At 40.9% G+C, this 16,416-nt stretch overlaps 1 protein-coding gene across 3 annotated transcripts in view; it reads right to left on the bottom strand.

Moving 5' to 3' along the window:
- phactr1 (phosphatase and actin regulator 1) overlaps positions 1-16,416 on the bottom strand; it is a 64,792-nt gene that overhangs the window by 13,777 nt on the left and 34,599 nt on the right. Inside the window, exons 1-2 of one of the 3 annotated variants that reach the window (XM_074667763.1) lie at positions 14,869-15,239; positions 4,837-5,001 (exon numbers count right to left, since the gene is read on the bottom strand). In XM_074667763.1, the coding sequence (XP_074523864.1) occupies positions 4,837-5,001; positions 14,869-15,154 (451 nt within the window). In that variant the 5' untranslated portion in view covers positions 15,155-15,239. Of the gene's footprint in view, positions 1-4,836; positions 5,002-14,868; positions 15,240-16,416 lie in introns of those variants that run through there. The other 2 variants (XM_074667764.1, XM_074667762.1) reach the window with 2 other exon arrangements.

The raw sequence follows: 16,416 nt of genomic DNA, 5'->3' as shown, positions 1-16,416 counted from the left end.
CAGATTTGCTCCAAAAATCTGCATTTTATAACCATTGTTTCTCATTCCTCTTTTACTTTCTTTATTTCACAGTTTGAATTAAAGTTTAATTTTTCGTTTAAAACCATGCCTGATACAATAACGGTGTGTAAGGCAGCTATGATTGCCTGCTTGGATATATTCTTCACATATTAGTCCACAATTTCCCGTTTTTAAACCAAATACTTCAATTTTCAAAACCTAATTTTCTGTGATTTGATTCCCTGACTTTAGGTGTTTCATTAGGGGTTGCCCTGTTGTGGCTTTCATCTCTTTTTCATCATTTTTGCATTTGGAGTGGATCACAATTTTGTATGGTTCATTTGTTGGTCATGGACACCAAACTGGTTTTGTCTTCAGTGATATTTTTACTACTTTTGCTCCTGTGTTTGTCTGGAGATCCTACATGTAACCATGGCTGCATTGTTTACATGTGAAATCAGCTGTTAGCAGCCTGTAGCATGTCAATGCTAACTGGTGCTAGGCCTGATGTTTCCCAACAAGGTGAAGAGAAGGAGGTGAGGATGACATGCTGGTTCTCAGGTGTGAGCTAAGAAGTGACGACATGGACCTGTCCTTCCATCCATTGTTATTGGGAACGTAAGATCTATCTCCAACAAGATAGACGAGCTAGCCATGCTAACCCAGCAACAGAGGGAATACCAGAAGGTAGAGTAGCATCATGCTATTTATAGACATGGCTAACAGAGCTAACACCAGACACCAACGCCACATTGGAGGAGCTTCATAACTTCAGAAGAACTTTGGCATTTCAGATATCAGCAAAAAAATACAATATTTCTAATCACCTTTACAAAACATTTGATGGCAGTAGGGTGGGTGAAAATCAAAAATACAGAGGAAGAAGTCATCACTAAAGAGCTCTGCTAATGTAGCAGGTGAGAGAACAATATGAGGCATCATGGGAAAAAAACTCTAAGTTCCTGTTACTGTGAATCAACAATGAGGGGAAGAAATGAAGCAGTTCAGCACAAAAACAATGGAATAAACTGAACTTCCACAAGAGACCAGAAGTGTAAACCCTGCTGCAGAGGGAGCTCTAAATCCTGAATGAAATCAAGAATATTCTGAATGAGCAGAGATAATCTCACGGTATCAGACCTCGATGGGTTTAATCCACGCGTACAGGCGGATGGCAGGAGTCCAGCAGTAACACATGGTGCTCCCAGCGTGTCTCTACCTGAGAGCAGGAGCGTACTGTACACTGTATTCTGTGTTTTATTAGCATACAGGGGAGAGGAAGCAGGTTTCAGTGACCCGCTGTGACAGCTTGAGGAACAGCTTGGCTGTAGGAAGCCTCCTGACGCCCCTCTGCTGCGTCTCTCACTGAGAACAGGATGTCAGAGCCAGCTGAGCAACAACCACGAAGGCTCACGGATCAGACGCTTCCCTCCATCTCTCGGCTTTCAGCACGGAGCAGATTGGAGCTGAGAGACGGACATATGTGGTTAAATCAGAGGTTCCTCTGATACAGAGGCTAATGTCGCTCTGGAGGAAGACGCTAATGCTAATTTGTTGCTACAGTTCACCTTTAGTATCACCTTTAACTCAGCTGCTGTGTTTACATCTCTGATTGACGCTGTGGATAACAGCTTTTAAGCTTTGAATGTGTGGACCAAGAGCAATAATGTAAATGTTATGTTTTCCCCACACACTCTGCATCTCTGCTTCGATAAATTAAATTTCTTAAGCTTATTTTTTATCTTATTATTTTGTACTTCTTAAAATTTTCCAACATTAGATTTTCCAACACTCTTTAATGTAACAGACCTAAAGCTGAATCAGGGGTTATTTTAAATACACAACAGGAGAAAATGGCGTCAATACTCGAAGGTGAAACCAAGTTAATAGAATCAAACATAATATTAGAATTCGGCTAGTAGGGATGTGTACCTTTCACTTTTGAAACAATACGGTAACAATGCCTGGTACCTGGGAATCGGTATCGGTACTCAACAGTACCAATTTTCAGTACTTTTGTGTGTGTTGATGCGGTGATAAATATGATTTTCTCAATTTAACATATGTATTTCTCAATAAATAAACTTGCAATGTTGTGTTCATGTCCAGCATGGAAAATCGCCTACTCTTCCACTCCCTCACAGTCACACGGGTGTGTTTAGGTACCTCAACACAGTATCCTATATTTTTACCTGAACTGGTACTTCTACAGGTGGAATTTGGTCGGTACCTATAAAAGAAACAAATTTGGTACCCAACCTTATCGACTAGCCAGATTTACAAAGTCTTGGATATTATCTGATATTATATGGATATTAAAATGTTCGTCTCATTTAGAAACACAAATCATACACTGACACCTCTGACATATCTCGAACAGGAAGCTAAGAATTTGCCTTTCTAAATAACATTTCGCCACATTTTTGGCCCTTTTTCAAAAACTATCTCCTCCACCACCATAAATGGTATCGGCTTGAAATTCGCTCAGATGGCAGAGTGGGCCCTGTTTTCCAAAAACTCTGAGGGAATTTGTTGTTTCTCAATTGTTTTTTTAATGATGAGTCCTCAAAGTCAGTGAAGGTCAGTGAATGAATGGGAGATGAGTCTCCAGCTCCACAAAAGCTGCGGCATTCGAGACAAAAAAGGAAAAGTTGTAAAACTTTAATAATGACATGGATGGATTTCTGACAAAATTTACTACAAAAATATCACATTTTTACAGAGATTTGGTTAAAATTGTGGCATCTATGAGGAGTTGTTTCTAAAACTTCAGTCAATTCCACTCCTTACTCTGAAGCAGTTGGTGATGATGTCACACTGTACGAGAGTTCCGTGCAGCTGGTCATGTGACTCACTGAAGGCGGGAAAATGCTTTACAAAGGGATGAAACCTTTAGAGTGGAGGTGAAACCAGCATAAAAGGTGGCTGACTCTGAAAAATTAAACTTTTGAGAGAAAAAATATACCGGTGCATCAGCGTGAATCTGTGTATCAGTGCCCCTTAAAGCTGGATCAGTACAGTATCAGTGGGAAGGGGCTGATTCATGGTGCCGATCCAGACAGATTGAAATGTCACCTCTGATGCACTTTCTTTGTTTTCTGCTGCATTATCAGTCTACAGGGTATCAGGGATGGGTACTGAATTAGGTACTTTTATAGGTACCGAAGAAATTCTGTCAAAAGTACCAGGTACCAATTCATGTAAAATCAAAAGATACCACGTTTAGGTACCTAAATGCATCCTTGTGACTGTGAGGGAGTGGAAGAGTAGGAGATTTTCCATACTGGCCATGAACACAGCATTACAAGGTTATATATTGAAGTTTTACCACATCAACACACAAAAGTACCGAAAATTGGTACTGTGATTACCGATACTGATTGCCAGGTACCTGGAATCCGTACCGTATCATTTCAAATGTGAAAGGTACCCATCCCTACAGGGTATAAAAGTTTAAAAACAAATGGACCTTGTGGACATTTTGGATTTTTTTTTGTTGGTAAACATTTTAATATTTTAGAGTTTTTATAAATTTCAACTTAAGTTATTCCATCTATTCATTTTTTGCCTTTTACCCAAAACATTACCATCAGATCAGTATCAGTTGATACCAAAAGCCGTATTGGTATCAGAACCAGAAAAGTTGGATTGGTACATCCCTAATTTAAACACGTTCGGTTGTATTAACCCCTGCTACACCTGAGCTCCTCACACTCCGCTCCTGCTGGTTAAACTTTGCCTCCTTCTATTAAGTCTGTATGTATTCACCCATGGGAGGAGCTGTAATGCACTCCCTGGGGAGCCAAAGCAGGCTGCTCGGCTAACCAGGGATGCACTCTGAAAAGCAGAGTCTATGTCATCAGCTATCTGTTTCATCTTTCAAATCTGCTCCAGATGCAGAAAATGAGTTGATTCTATCATAGGATGCAAGAATTAAAGTAATGATGTAAGAGACTGACTACCAAAAAAGATTTTCAGGGTTTTTTTTTCACGCAACTTTTGCAAGGTACTCATGTCAGACAAACATCTCCCACTACTCCTGATCTGAGCCACTGTTGCCCTGCATCCACCTGCAGGCTTCAGCCAGGGATTGCAGATATAATCTCATTACTCCTTCAGTTTGTGCATGTAAAATAAACCCACCTCTTTCCCTGCTACAGCATCTAAGTTTTCACCAATACAGCATCGCTAACAGACTGAGATAAATCACAATATCAGAGTTGGTATCTGAGGTATATTTCAACATTTTTTCCTGCAACAGTTTGTTTTGTATGTTTTTGAAAATGAGTGTTAAATGTCACTCATAAACTCTTGTTGAATGTCAAGTTTATTTACACTAATCATGTTTTTTTTGCAGCTGAAGGACTGGGTTGAAGGAAACTATCGAAAAATAAATGATGAGTTGCTACAGTTTCATCCTCAGACATTAGCATTTTCCATTTATCTGTTTCAAACTGACTCTTTCTTCCTACAGTGGCTGGCTCAGACTAATTTTAAGCTGATAAAGTAACCAAACGGTGCAGTAAGGAGCAGACCCAGCAGTTTTCAGCCCTGTTGATGGAGCTGCAGCAGGAGCAGCTGACCCTCAGCCTCCTGATGCTTCAGCCGCCTTTCATAATCATAATCACACGCTGTAGATCTGCTCTGCAGTCGTACATCAAGCTCCTGCTCTGCAGCTCCGAGCCGCCGTTCATCAACACTCCTGCTGCTGCTGCCTGATTCAACACAGAGAGACGTTTATCTCTCGTCTGTCAGCGAGGTGAGTGGAGCAGATTACTGCACAGGGCCAGAGGAGGAGGAGGAGGATAATGGATGTGTTTTTTTCTCTGTTCTTACCAGCTGAGGTCTGTTTGAACTTCTCACTCTTCTTCTTCCTCCACTTCCAGGGTTTAAACAGACGTCCCAGGGTGGCGAATTTGCTCCGCCGCCGTATGGGAGGCGTGTGTGTGCCTGGGACCAGCGAATCAGAGCGCATCGCTGCCAACCTCTCCACTTCCTCAGCTGGAAAACAGAAGAGGAACAACAAGATCATTAACAGGCAGATAAACAAGTCTGACGCACACGATGCATTTCTTCTTTTACCTCCAACAGGACAGAAAAGTACACTTTCTAAAGGAGGCATTTTTTACTTTACACTGCATCACACTACATTTTATTGTACCATGACTTTCCTGCAACTGCCACTCCTAAAATCAGCTAAACACCTTTGGCTTTTTAATGGCAGTTGGACAAAAGACATCTCACTTTAAGCAGCTTCTTTTTATTGTCTTAATTGGGGGGAGGACACTATTGTTTGCCACTAAAACCTTTTTTTCACCCCCTAAACGTGCTAAAAAACTCAACAAAATTAGCACACACCTCATGTTGGGTAAAAAAAAATGATATAACACCAAATTTGACCCCCAATATCCCATAATTTGCTCTCTAGCGCCACCTAGGCACACTAAAACAGCTCTAATGGGCAGCAGAAATGTTGCACAGATATTAAACTAAGGTAAAAATGTTTATCTCACTGAGACACACAAATCATACACTGACACCTCTGACCTAGCTCGAACAGGAAGCTGGCAATTTGCCTTTCAAATTACAATTGGCAACATTTTTGCCCCTTTTTCAAAAAGTATCTTCTCCCACACCATAAATGGTATCGGCTTGAAATTTACTCAGATGACAGAGTGGACCCTGCTTTACAAAAGCTCTGTAGGAATTTGTTGTTTCTCAATCGGCTTTTTAATGACGAGCCCTCAAAGTCGGTGAACCCCAAAGAAGCCCTCTCAGCTCTCACCATTGGAATGAATGGGAGAGGGGCCTCCTGCTCCGCATAAGTTGCCGCATTTTGGTGTCTGGGCAACAAAGAAAAAGTTGTACAGCTTAATGCCGCGGCCACACCAAACGCGAACACGCGAATTTACTCGCGCGAATGGCCTGTCACGCGCCGCATGAACGCCCGAGTCTCGCCGCTGGACTTTTTTGACAAGCTGAGGCGCGAACACGCGAACACGCGAATGTGCGGTACTGCGCATGCGGAGTAGAGAGCTCGTTCATTTAAAGACCGAAAGTCCAAAAGAGCATCTGAAAAACAATGAGCTGTGGTTTCCAAAGCATGACAGGAGAGTGTGTGAAAGCTTTGAAGATCACAATCAATGCCTCTGCCTCTCCCTGGTAATCCACCAGCCCTGCTTGGCTGTTCCCTGCGATCTCATCCCCGATCCCCCGAACCTCCGACCCCCCGTACCCCCGACCACCCGAACCCCCGACCCATGTTTCCGGAGGTCTCCCTGGGGATAATGAAGGGGTGGAGGAAAGAGAGGAGCACAGAGAACTTCCATCTTTTCCCTGGCTCTGCCCCTGCCCCACTCTTTCCTCCTCTCTATCAGGCTTAAAACTCCGCTGAGGAAAACACAGTCGGACTCAGTGATAGCCCGTGCAGGCAGATCCAGCTGGGAACGAATGTTTTCAGAACTTACATTCAAAACCTGTCTCCTCAGAGACTTTCAACCAAGCCTGCTCCTGTTTTTCCGGTCTCTGTAGAGTACACACGGTGTATCGTATAACTCTGGATGATGACACACCACACAGATTGTTTTCTCCTCCATCCTCCGGCGGAGTTGGAGCCGGAGCAGGCAGCAGTTGCCCCCCGACGTCGTCAAAACAATGACGTCGTGGGGGAATATTTTGAACTCGAGCGAATTCGCGTCTACCGCCCAAACGCGTGAACGCTCCAAACTCGCCGCGCCAAACGCGCGAATCGCGCCGCCCGAGGCGAATCGGCGGCTAAACGCGTCTTTGCATAGACTTTGTATGTAATCGCGCCGCAAATTCGCGTTTGGTGTGGCCGCACTATTAAAGGTGCTGTAGGCAGGATTTAGCCAGTCAATGCTAATTTTTTTGTGTTTTCTTTGGATCAAATGTTAGAGTATCCATTGATAACCCTTTATGAGTGTAGTATAATTGCACTACCGCGCAGTGGCAGCATTTCCATCTGTCTCTGTTATGAGCTGACAAAGATTCTCGACCGCTCCAGGTATCTTTGACCAATCAGAAGAGCCCCTGAGGCTCTATCATGATTGGTCGAGGGGTGGCGCTTCGTCCTTCATCGTGATTGGTTGTAAAGTTCTTTGTCCTCGTGAACCATAGACTGTATAAAACATGGACGTAGTCTCCCCGACGTCACCCATCTGTTTCTGAAACAGAAAATGAAGCACATTGGCTATAGCGGCCATATTGGTGGTGGCAAGGGCTTCGCCTACAGCCATAGGGCACCGGCCGTCACGTAACCCTCAGCTGTGCCTCTTATTGTGGGAGCTTGTGATCTTAATATCTGAACGGCCGCATTATAAAAAAATTCACCCCTCGTACAGTGGGAGCTGGTAGTAAACTTAGCGACTCAGACAGGAGACGTTTTTTGAACCAGGCTGTAAATAGCTTAATTTCTGTTTTGAAAATGGCTTTTTTTGGCCTGGTGTGTATGCGACTTCCACTACTTCCGGAGCCAGCCTCAAGTGGACACTCGTGAAACAGCAGATTTTAGCACAGCATTGTCTCATATTCTCAAACCGGAGGTTGCCACTTGTCGTGAATGCGCATGAGGAAGTCTTGGCTCGCACATTTACCTGGCTTGTCAGACTTCCAACCCCCCAAACACCAAGGAGTTAAACGAGGACAGCATGAAGAAGAAGAGGGAGAAGAAGAAGAGCAAAAAGAAGAACCATAAACTGGTGTGTAAACTTCTTGTGGGAGGGGCTAAACTTGCGTATGGGCGTGATGTCAGAGAACACAGGACTGGAGGGGCTGTGCTGGTTTTCAAATCGCCATCTTACTTGGGTCAAATCGCCATCTTACCTGGGTAATCCTGCCTACAGCACCTTTAAGAACGACATGGATGGATTTCTGACAAAATTTACTACAAAAATATCACATTTTTACAGAGATTTGGTTAAAATTGTGGCATCTATGAGGAGTTGTTTCTATAACTCCAGTCAATTCCACTCCTCACTCTGCAGCAGTTGGTAATGATGTCACACTGCTTGAGAGTTCCGTGCAGCTGGTCATGTGACTCACTGAAGGCGGGAAAATGCTATTTTTCACACACACACACACACACATTACAAAGGAATGGAACCAACCAGCGTTAAGGACCCGCGACAGCGCGAGGATCCGGTGAACGCTGCTCGCAGCTTTAATGTTCTTTTTAATCACTTTGTTTTAATAGAAGCAGCTCGGACAGGTCAAGAGTTCAAGCTGCCCTCCTCCTGTATGACATCCTTCCTCCCTGACCTCACATTAATCACAGGAAATCAATCCAGCACACCTATAAATTCCACCTGTGACAGACCTGCTTAGAAAAATCAATCCTGACTTTCATTTTCAGGCCTTCATGTGAACTCTTTCTAAATATAGCCTCATGTTAAAGGTGAAACAACGACAAGCATGTTGAAAAAGGCTGAAACACATCTTTTTGGTGTCTTTGTGAGCTCATTTCTGAGTCTCTAATGCGTGTTTACTTCTCCATCCTACACTCTAGGAAAACAGATGATCACTGGTGTGTGACTCAAATGTCAGAGGACACAGTTTCCCAGGGGGCCGTGCATAATCAAGTCAGGTAGGCTTGTTTGGATCGCATTTAATCATGGTTACGCAAAACGAAAGGAAATTTAAAGAGAGAAGGAAAAACCTGAACACAGACCGAGGTTTACTTTTCTTTACTTTTCCGTCTGGAGGCTGTTTCTATACATGAGCTCTGGTTTTCCATTTGGATTTACACCTGTCCCATTACACACAACATCAACTCCTCACAACCGGGGCTGCATCCCGAGCCGGAGGGGATGAGTAAGAAACCGGAGGAGGCAGAACTTTCAGCAGGTAGGAGGAGGTGTAAACACAAAAACTCACAGAGAGACGACAAAGAAAGAGAGATGACTTCCTCTTTTATCTACTTCTAATACGTCCAAAAAAGAGCAGCCCTGAACCCTGACGCACACTAGAAAAGACTACTTTGGGTCACAGAACAAACTGTATTTAAAGACAAATACTTCCTCTGTAGTGGGTGTGTAGAGAGACAAAGTACAGACGAGGAACCACACAGTTTACAAGCTACCGGTTTGCTGAGAACTTAAATGTAGGTTGCACCAAATTTACAGATGCAGTGCTACAGGACTGTGATCTTAGAATCCAGTATGAGTTGTTTCATAACCAAGGAACGAGTATTACACACTATACAACACTTATACCTGACAGTTTAAAGAATAAATATTCAAAATAAAATGAGACAATCACCAGTGTTGATGTTTTCTGATGCAAACCACATCAAAAGCAGTCTATTGTTCACTCTCTTACATGTTTCTTTGTGGTGTCTTTATTTTTTTTTCTTCCCTTTGTTCCCGAAAAACAAACTGTTTTGCTAACAAGCAAAGTTTGGAAGTACTTTATAGTTGTTTTCGAGACGTGCTGCAGACCGACAGAACATAAAAAGATGACAATCAGGAAAGAGGATCTAAAACATGAAGCTCGCTACAGCACATCTGACAATAAAGTTTTGATTTCCAGGAACAGGAGGACCCTGTTTCAAAGCAGGAAGCAGTGCTGAGATGTCAGATTAGATGTAGACCAGCTCAGAGGCTCCCCTTTAACAACATCTAACCCCCTTCACCCAGCATGTCCAGAACCAGGCCTGAGGTCCATTTTCATACCAGCCCCCAGCGTTCTCCTTACAAATCAATCATGCTCTAAGTTATATGTATGTTTACATTTTCTTTTAAGTGCACATGAAAAACAAAGTCTATCTAATAAGGTCTCATTAAACTACATGTGGACTGTGCACGGGCTACTTGTATAAAACTTAAGCTCTGTTCATTCTGCAGAAACTCAACAACTCTCACAGCTGACGTTTTCAAATAAATGGATTTATCAGGATGTGAAAATGTGAGAGTTCAGGAAACACATCAGAGGACACACGACTAGATTAAAGTGATGAAATGGCTTGGAAATGCTGACTTAGACAATGTATTGAAAGCATGATGAAGACATGGACATTACAAGGGTGAACTGTTACGAGTTCATGGAATTTGTGTTTAATGTGAATGTTTGTAATTAATATTTCAATTACTCTTTTTAACCTCATTTCTTCTTTATTCAGTGATTTTGTTAATCTTTCATTTGAACACATGAAAAAATGCTTTAATTAATATTTTATTAATGATATACTTCACATTTTTATTACATCTATGTAAAACTGTTGTACCTGATGAAATAAATGTTAAATTTTAATAAAAATATTTTTATAAAAAAAGTTTCAAATAGCACAGAAAAAACAAAACCTGTGGCAGAAAAATGGTCCAGAATGCAGGATAAGAAATATTGTGGGATAAAAATGTTGTTTTTGGGTCAAAATTGTCTGAATACGAAACACTATGAAGCTATTATTGTAACAAAACTATTTGTGTGTGTAAGTGCATCCACAAATGTGTGAACTGATCCACAATGATTTGCAAATGTGTTCATAAATCCTGCAAGCCTGATCTCAGGGCAAACTAACGCTACTCTTATAGGTTAGTTTTCTTGCGTTTGCAGATCATTCTCACGGCAGGACTGTAGCAAAATTATGTGAACGCAGACAGCCAATCAGGGGGTCCGCCTCAGTTGTGACTGATGATTTCTGTGTATTTTCAGGTTGTGTAGAAAAAACTCTTAGACTTTGAGCCATGTAAGGCTGTATACATTTGCAAATCAGTCTACACATTTGTGGATTTGTGCGTGCAATTGTGAATTTGCACACACATTTGTGAAAATTCGCACTTATTTTGAAAACCTTTTTACACATCGTGGATCAGTTTACATATTTTTGGATGCATTTACACCAAGTGGAAACCTCTGGTCTGAGAATATGAGACAACTTGGAAGTGCTAAAATCTGCTGTTTCTCCAGTGTCCACTTGAGGCTGTCTCTGGAAGCGGAAGTCACAAACACACCAAGCCAAAAAAAAGCTGTTTTCAAAGCAGAAATTAACCTATTTACAGCCTGGTTCAAAAAACGTCTCCCGTCTGAATCACTAATTTTACTATCGGCACCCACTGTACGGGGGGGGGAATCTAGTTCCAATCAGTAGTTCAGAGGATATTAAGATCACAAGCTCGTCCAAACCAGAGGCACAGCCCAGGGTCACGTGACCGACAGGCGCCCTATAGCTGTACACGAAGCCCTTGCCACTACTAATATGGCTGCTATAGCCAATCTGCTTCGTTTTCTTTTTCAGAAACAGACGGGTGATGTCAGGGAGACTACGTCCATGTTTTATACAGCCTATGATTTACACACACACAAATAATTTTGCTACAATAATAGCTCCATTAAAACAATCCTCCCCTTATGGAGAACATTTTCCTTGAGAAGAAGCAAACAAGTGAGGTTTGACATGTATGTTCAACCACACAGAAATACTTATATTTAAGCTTAACTAACATACCCATAAGAGCTGCTGGCCCTTTATCATTTTCACAGAATTACATGTGGCTAACTGAAAAAGTTTGGACCCCCCTGACCTAAACCATCCTGCTCTGGTCCTCTGTGAACAGCTTCAGTCTGTGGTTTCTCTGAGTAACACCTCAGTGTGAGCGACCAGACACCATCCCTGGACAAATAAAGGAGGAGCTGCTCCCCAAACTTTCAAAAATCTTCATATGTTGCAGTCTTTTAGGTTTGCTACACTATCAACTCACTATACAGTTGGTTTTCTGGTTGTTTGGACTCATTAAGACATACGGGAACATCTTTCCTAACTTGAGTTTGAATGTTTTCCTCTGTTTGATGACTTGTCTTCTCTCCTGACTCGGCCTTGTCCTTGTAAACAGAATCCAGGTGTGCAGGGCCTGCAGAGTGAGTCAGAGGAATCAGACTCACACTGCTCAGAGACATTCTTTCAGTCAGACCCCGGGTGTGTTTACCTCCACTGACTCACTCAACAACAAGCTCTAAACAGCAGGAGATGAGAGGCTGCAAACATCTCACTCCATCAGCTGACCCACTCGCCTTCTCTGTGCTCTGTTTGGATTTGTTGTTTCTGTGGTTTTGGTTTCACAGGGAATGAGCTGTAAGTAACACTGACAGAGGTCTCTGCATCAGATTTATGTGTCTGTGGTTTGACCGGGTTGAGCATTAATCCTCTTTCTGCATGACCGTATTGATCTGTGGTTGGAAACTGTTTGACTGAGTTTTTAATGAGATCAATCAAACAAATGCTCTGCTTATAGATTAACACTCAACACGGCTCAACAGAAACCAAGACCAGGCCTCCAATCAGACACTACTTTCAGAGTATGAAAACACACACATCCCCTTTGGTTACAATCAGAGGCAACTTATGCTCACCCAACCACCCCTTCACTATACACTGTAAAAAAATAGAGATGCACAATATTAGATTTGATATTTATTTCTGATATTTTTGAATTTTTAAATACTCAATATATTATTTTGCCAGTTTTGAAATAAAATAATCAATATAAAATAAGAGAAATCAATTTTCCAATTTTTAATTTTCTAATGATTTATAGTTTATATATATATTTTTTATATTTTTATATTTTTAATAAATGTTTTAATCTATCGGTATCGTTAGCCTTTTTGCTTAACGATTCCCTTATCAATCCTTTACATTGTGCCAGAGCCGCCGGGCCTTACGTCGGCTAGTCTGCTGCAACTTTCTTAGCTTAGCAGTTAGATAAAATTTCCCAAGAAAACTCTGATTCAGGATTTTCAGCTTGAAGTTTTACTGAAGAACTGACTTTATAAAGAAATGTACATCACTCTCTCTCAGGAGATTCATATTCAGTACATTTGAAATGGCATATATCACCTTATTTACCAAAATAACAAAATAGCACAAGCTTGATGCTAACGTATATAGGAAACTGCATTGATATGCTAGCAGCTAGCATACATCAGTATAACTTCAGCTACAGAATAGAATTTCAACTTCCATCACATCACCTCTTTTTAAAAAAATACTGGGATTTCAAATGTCAAAAGCTAACAGGCTAATGAAAGGCTCGTGGCTGACTTCCCAACGTCAGAAAGCTTCCAAACAACTTAAAGCATTGCTTTAACCACTTTGAGACACTAGGTGGCCTACTTGAATCATTAATATATTACAATACAGTACATCAACGTCACATTGTGTGCAATTTTTACATGTTTCTGTTTAATTTTGCCCAGAAATATCCAGACTCAGGGACCAATTACATTTTATTAATGTAAACTAACTCGATTAAATGTTGTTGACACAGAAAACCTGTAAAGCTACTTTTTGTACCAAGAAAATTCACAACAGGAATCGATAAGGGCATCGGTATTGACAAAATCGTATCAATTCCCATCCCTAATGAAGACACAATTAAACTTCATCTGCCTATAAACCATGGTTGTTCTGAATCTTTAAAGGAGCAAAACTTCACTTTGCCGAGAAAAATGAGACCACAGAAGCAAAAAACAAAAAGAAACTGCTCGGGACAACACTTTAAAATACTCCCGTACAGCTCCCTTATGTTTAAGCTTGTGTGTATAATTGATGCATTACATAATCAGCACTCACCGCAAAATATTTGTTGATTATTTGAATAGTTTCCAGCCTACCCTTTAGACATAAAGACAGATGCCTTGACGAGTGTATAAATATTTTGTTGACATAAGTCTGCGTTACTAACCACGAGCACCTGTGCTTTCTAATGTTATTAGGGAAGTTTTTTGTTATTTAAATGCAAAAAAACAGCTTCATAAGATGCCCTGTAGACACCATCTGGTGGTTGTTTCACATCACAACCAGAGGCAACAGAAAACAATTGAACCAAAACATTTTAAAGATGAGATAATGGTCACAAGAACTCTAGGACAACACATAACCTAATCAGCATATCAGCGGAAATGCTCCTATCAGTTCATATGTATACAAAAATTTGCATTATGTAAAGTTAGACTTTACAGTCTGAGAAAAAATATCAAAACAGACCAAAAATAAAATAAAATAAACCACATTAGTGATGATAAATTTGGTCAGCCAGGCTGCTTGGATGTCCTGTTTTCCTGCTGCATTTATAAATTATTAGAGAAACAGGAACAGACTGAAAACTCAAAAACAGATGACTCAATCGTTGGCAGACGACTCCTCAAACTACAAGCTTAAATGGGTCATTAGTTATAATATTTCATTCCAATGTTTGTTTCTGAAACCTAGTGCCCATTTAATATTAATTATTTTTCCTAAACTTCTTTAACCAGCAACTAAAACTATTTTGACTGCTTAATGTTCAAATTACAAAGCAAAACACCAAAACTTGGTGGCTGTTTTCCCATGTGTTACACCACATTGATGTCCAACTGATAGCAAAAACAAAACTTGTTGTTTTAACATTATTTTACATGTTAAAACAGTAAAAAAAAAAATTTGTCTGATTCCTGAAAAAATTGGAAATCAGTGAAGAAATTGAGAGATTTCCAGCTCAAAAATGTAGCCATCTGCTTGACTGCAGATTTTCTCTGGTTCACTGTTTTTTAAAGCTGACAGGGAGTAAAATTCAAGCAGGGAAGCAGAACTAATCCATGCTTCCTGATAATGCCCTGAACCAGCAGGCTGCAGATGAACCATGTCAGTGTTTTAAAGGTGGTTAAATAAGACCACAGCTGATGCTGATGGGGACCGGTCTAAGGACTGATCTGGGCGCAGTGGAGCAGAGTCCCTCAGGCAGACATGCAGGGAGCGGTCACCGACACATGACAATAATCGTTTAAACCAGAGGAGTAAAACACCTCCTCCTCCTCCTCCTCCTCCTCCTCCTCCTCCCTGACCCTGCTGTAGTAAACCGAACCGGGTCTCCTCACCGTCCGGCTCCTCGGCTCCTCGGCAGTTGCTGCAGATGTGTTTGATCTCCTTCCCGATCGGGCAGTGGATCATGAACGGCATGTTGTTGTTGTTGGCGGCGGGCAGATGCTGCTGCTGTCCGCTGGAGCTGCTGCGGGTCTTGATCCTGGTCAGGCAGAAAGCCCTCCTCCTCTTCCTCGGTTTCTGCTCCTCGGACACGGGCACAGCTACAGATAGAGACCCGGTGGTTCCACAGGATCCGGATCCGCTCCATGAGTGCATCAGGTCGCCTCCACAGCCCGCCATATTTGAGCCTCTGGACCGCGGGTCTGGAGCCTCTGAACCTCTGAACCAGTGGAGGGATTTTAACTGGTTTACAGACCGCTTAGTCCACTACTGACAAGACGGACAAAGTGGCGTGTAACTTCCGGTCTGGTTCTACAAAATAAGAGTACTTTGCTCGCGCGACCACAACGAACTAGTTTCAAAAGTGGTCCCAACATTATTAGACAAATTAAAAATTTACCAAATGTAACAAAAAATAAAATAAAATAAAATAAAATAATAATAATAATAATAATAATAATAATAATAATAATAATAATAATAATAACATTACATACATTTAGTGGCCTCACCTATATGTATCAATGAGTTATTTTTTTCTTCCTTTTTTTTGTTATTTCCATGTATAAGAGCCTCAGTCCTGTTAACTTGGAAAAAGAAGTAAATATAAAATATTAAACTAATAAAATTACTGTTTGAAATGAAAAAATATGCACCTTGGTCAATCAAAATAACCCTTGTAAATTGCAACCATTTAATCCACTCTCCAAAAAAAAAGAAGAAGTTTATAATAGTGCTTTTAAAATGAATTTGTCAATAATAGCAGTGCGGATCAACATTTTCGAAAATAGACTAATATCTTTTAAATGCAGGTCTAAAAAAGTTGGGATTACAATATGTTTTGTTTTCAACAGATCAGGATAGATGAGCAGGAACTATCAGCATGAATCAATCATAATCGTGGTTGGATTAACAGCAAGGTACACACGAGGATCTTGTATGGTCTGTGCAGCTTTTGACAAAAAGGAAAAAAAAAAACATCATGCCACTCGTTTGAGAACTTATTCAAAAAGTTAAAGTTACTTCATCTCAAATCTGGATCAAGAAAAACTACTCCAAAACAAAAAACATACATGAAAAAACTGAATTATAACAGAACAAAAACTAGTTGGAGCTCAGTTTGTGAATTTTATTTTATAAGACCGTTTAAACTTCCGGTTTACGTCCCGCTCATCTGCCGGACTTGACGCAATTTAACGCCTTCGTGGATTCAACCAATCCTGGCCTACTATTGCCCATTGGGCTCGTGATAGGAGCCAATGAGGTTGCAGAACCGGGAGATTAAGAATTTAAATGTATTTTAATGAACAGAGTGCTGAATTCTTTTCAAGATTAATTAAGAAAAGACAACTTATACACGTTTTACATCTTAAATTGGCCATGTGGTTTCGATACGGTTTGTTCATGTCAATAAACTAATTAAAACTTACAGAAGGAATATT

The sequence above is a fragment of the Halichoeres trimaculatus genome, unplaced genomic scaffold (genome assembly GCF_033239565.1).
Source record: "Halichoeres trimaculatus isolate MK-OKI-2021-1 unplaced genomic scaffold, fHalTri1.1 fHalTri1_scaffold_4, whole genome shotgun sequence".
Lineage (NCBI taxonomy): Eukaryota > Metazoa > Chordata > Actinopteri > Labriformes > Labridae > Halichoeres > Halichoeres trimaculatus.
The sequence above is the reverse complement of the archived record's forward strand: the minus strand, read 5'-3'. Positions and strand labels throughout refer to the sequence as shown.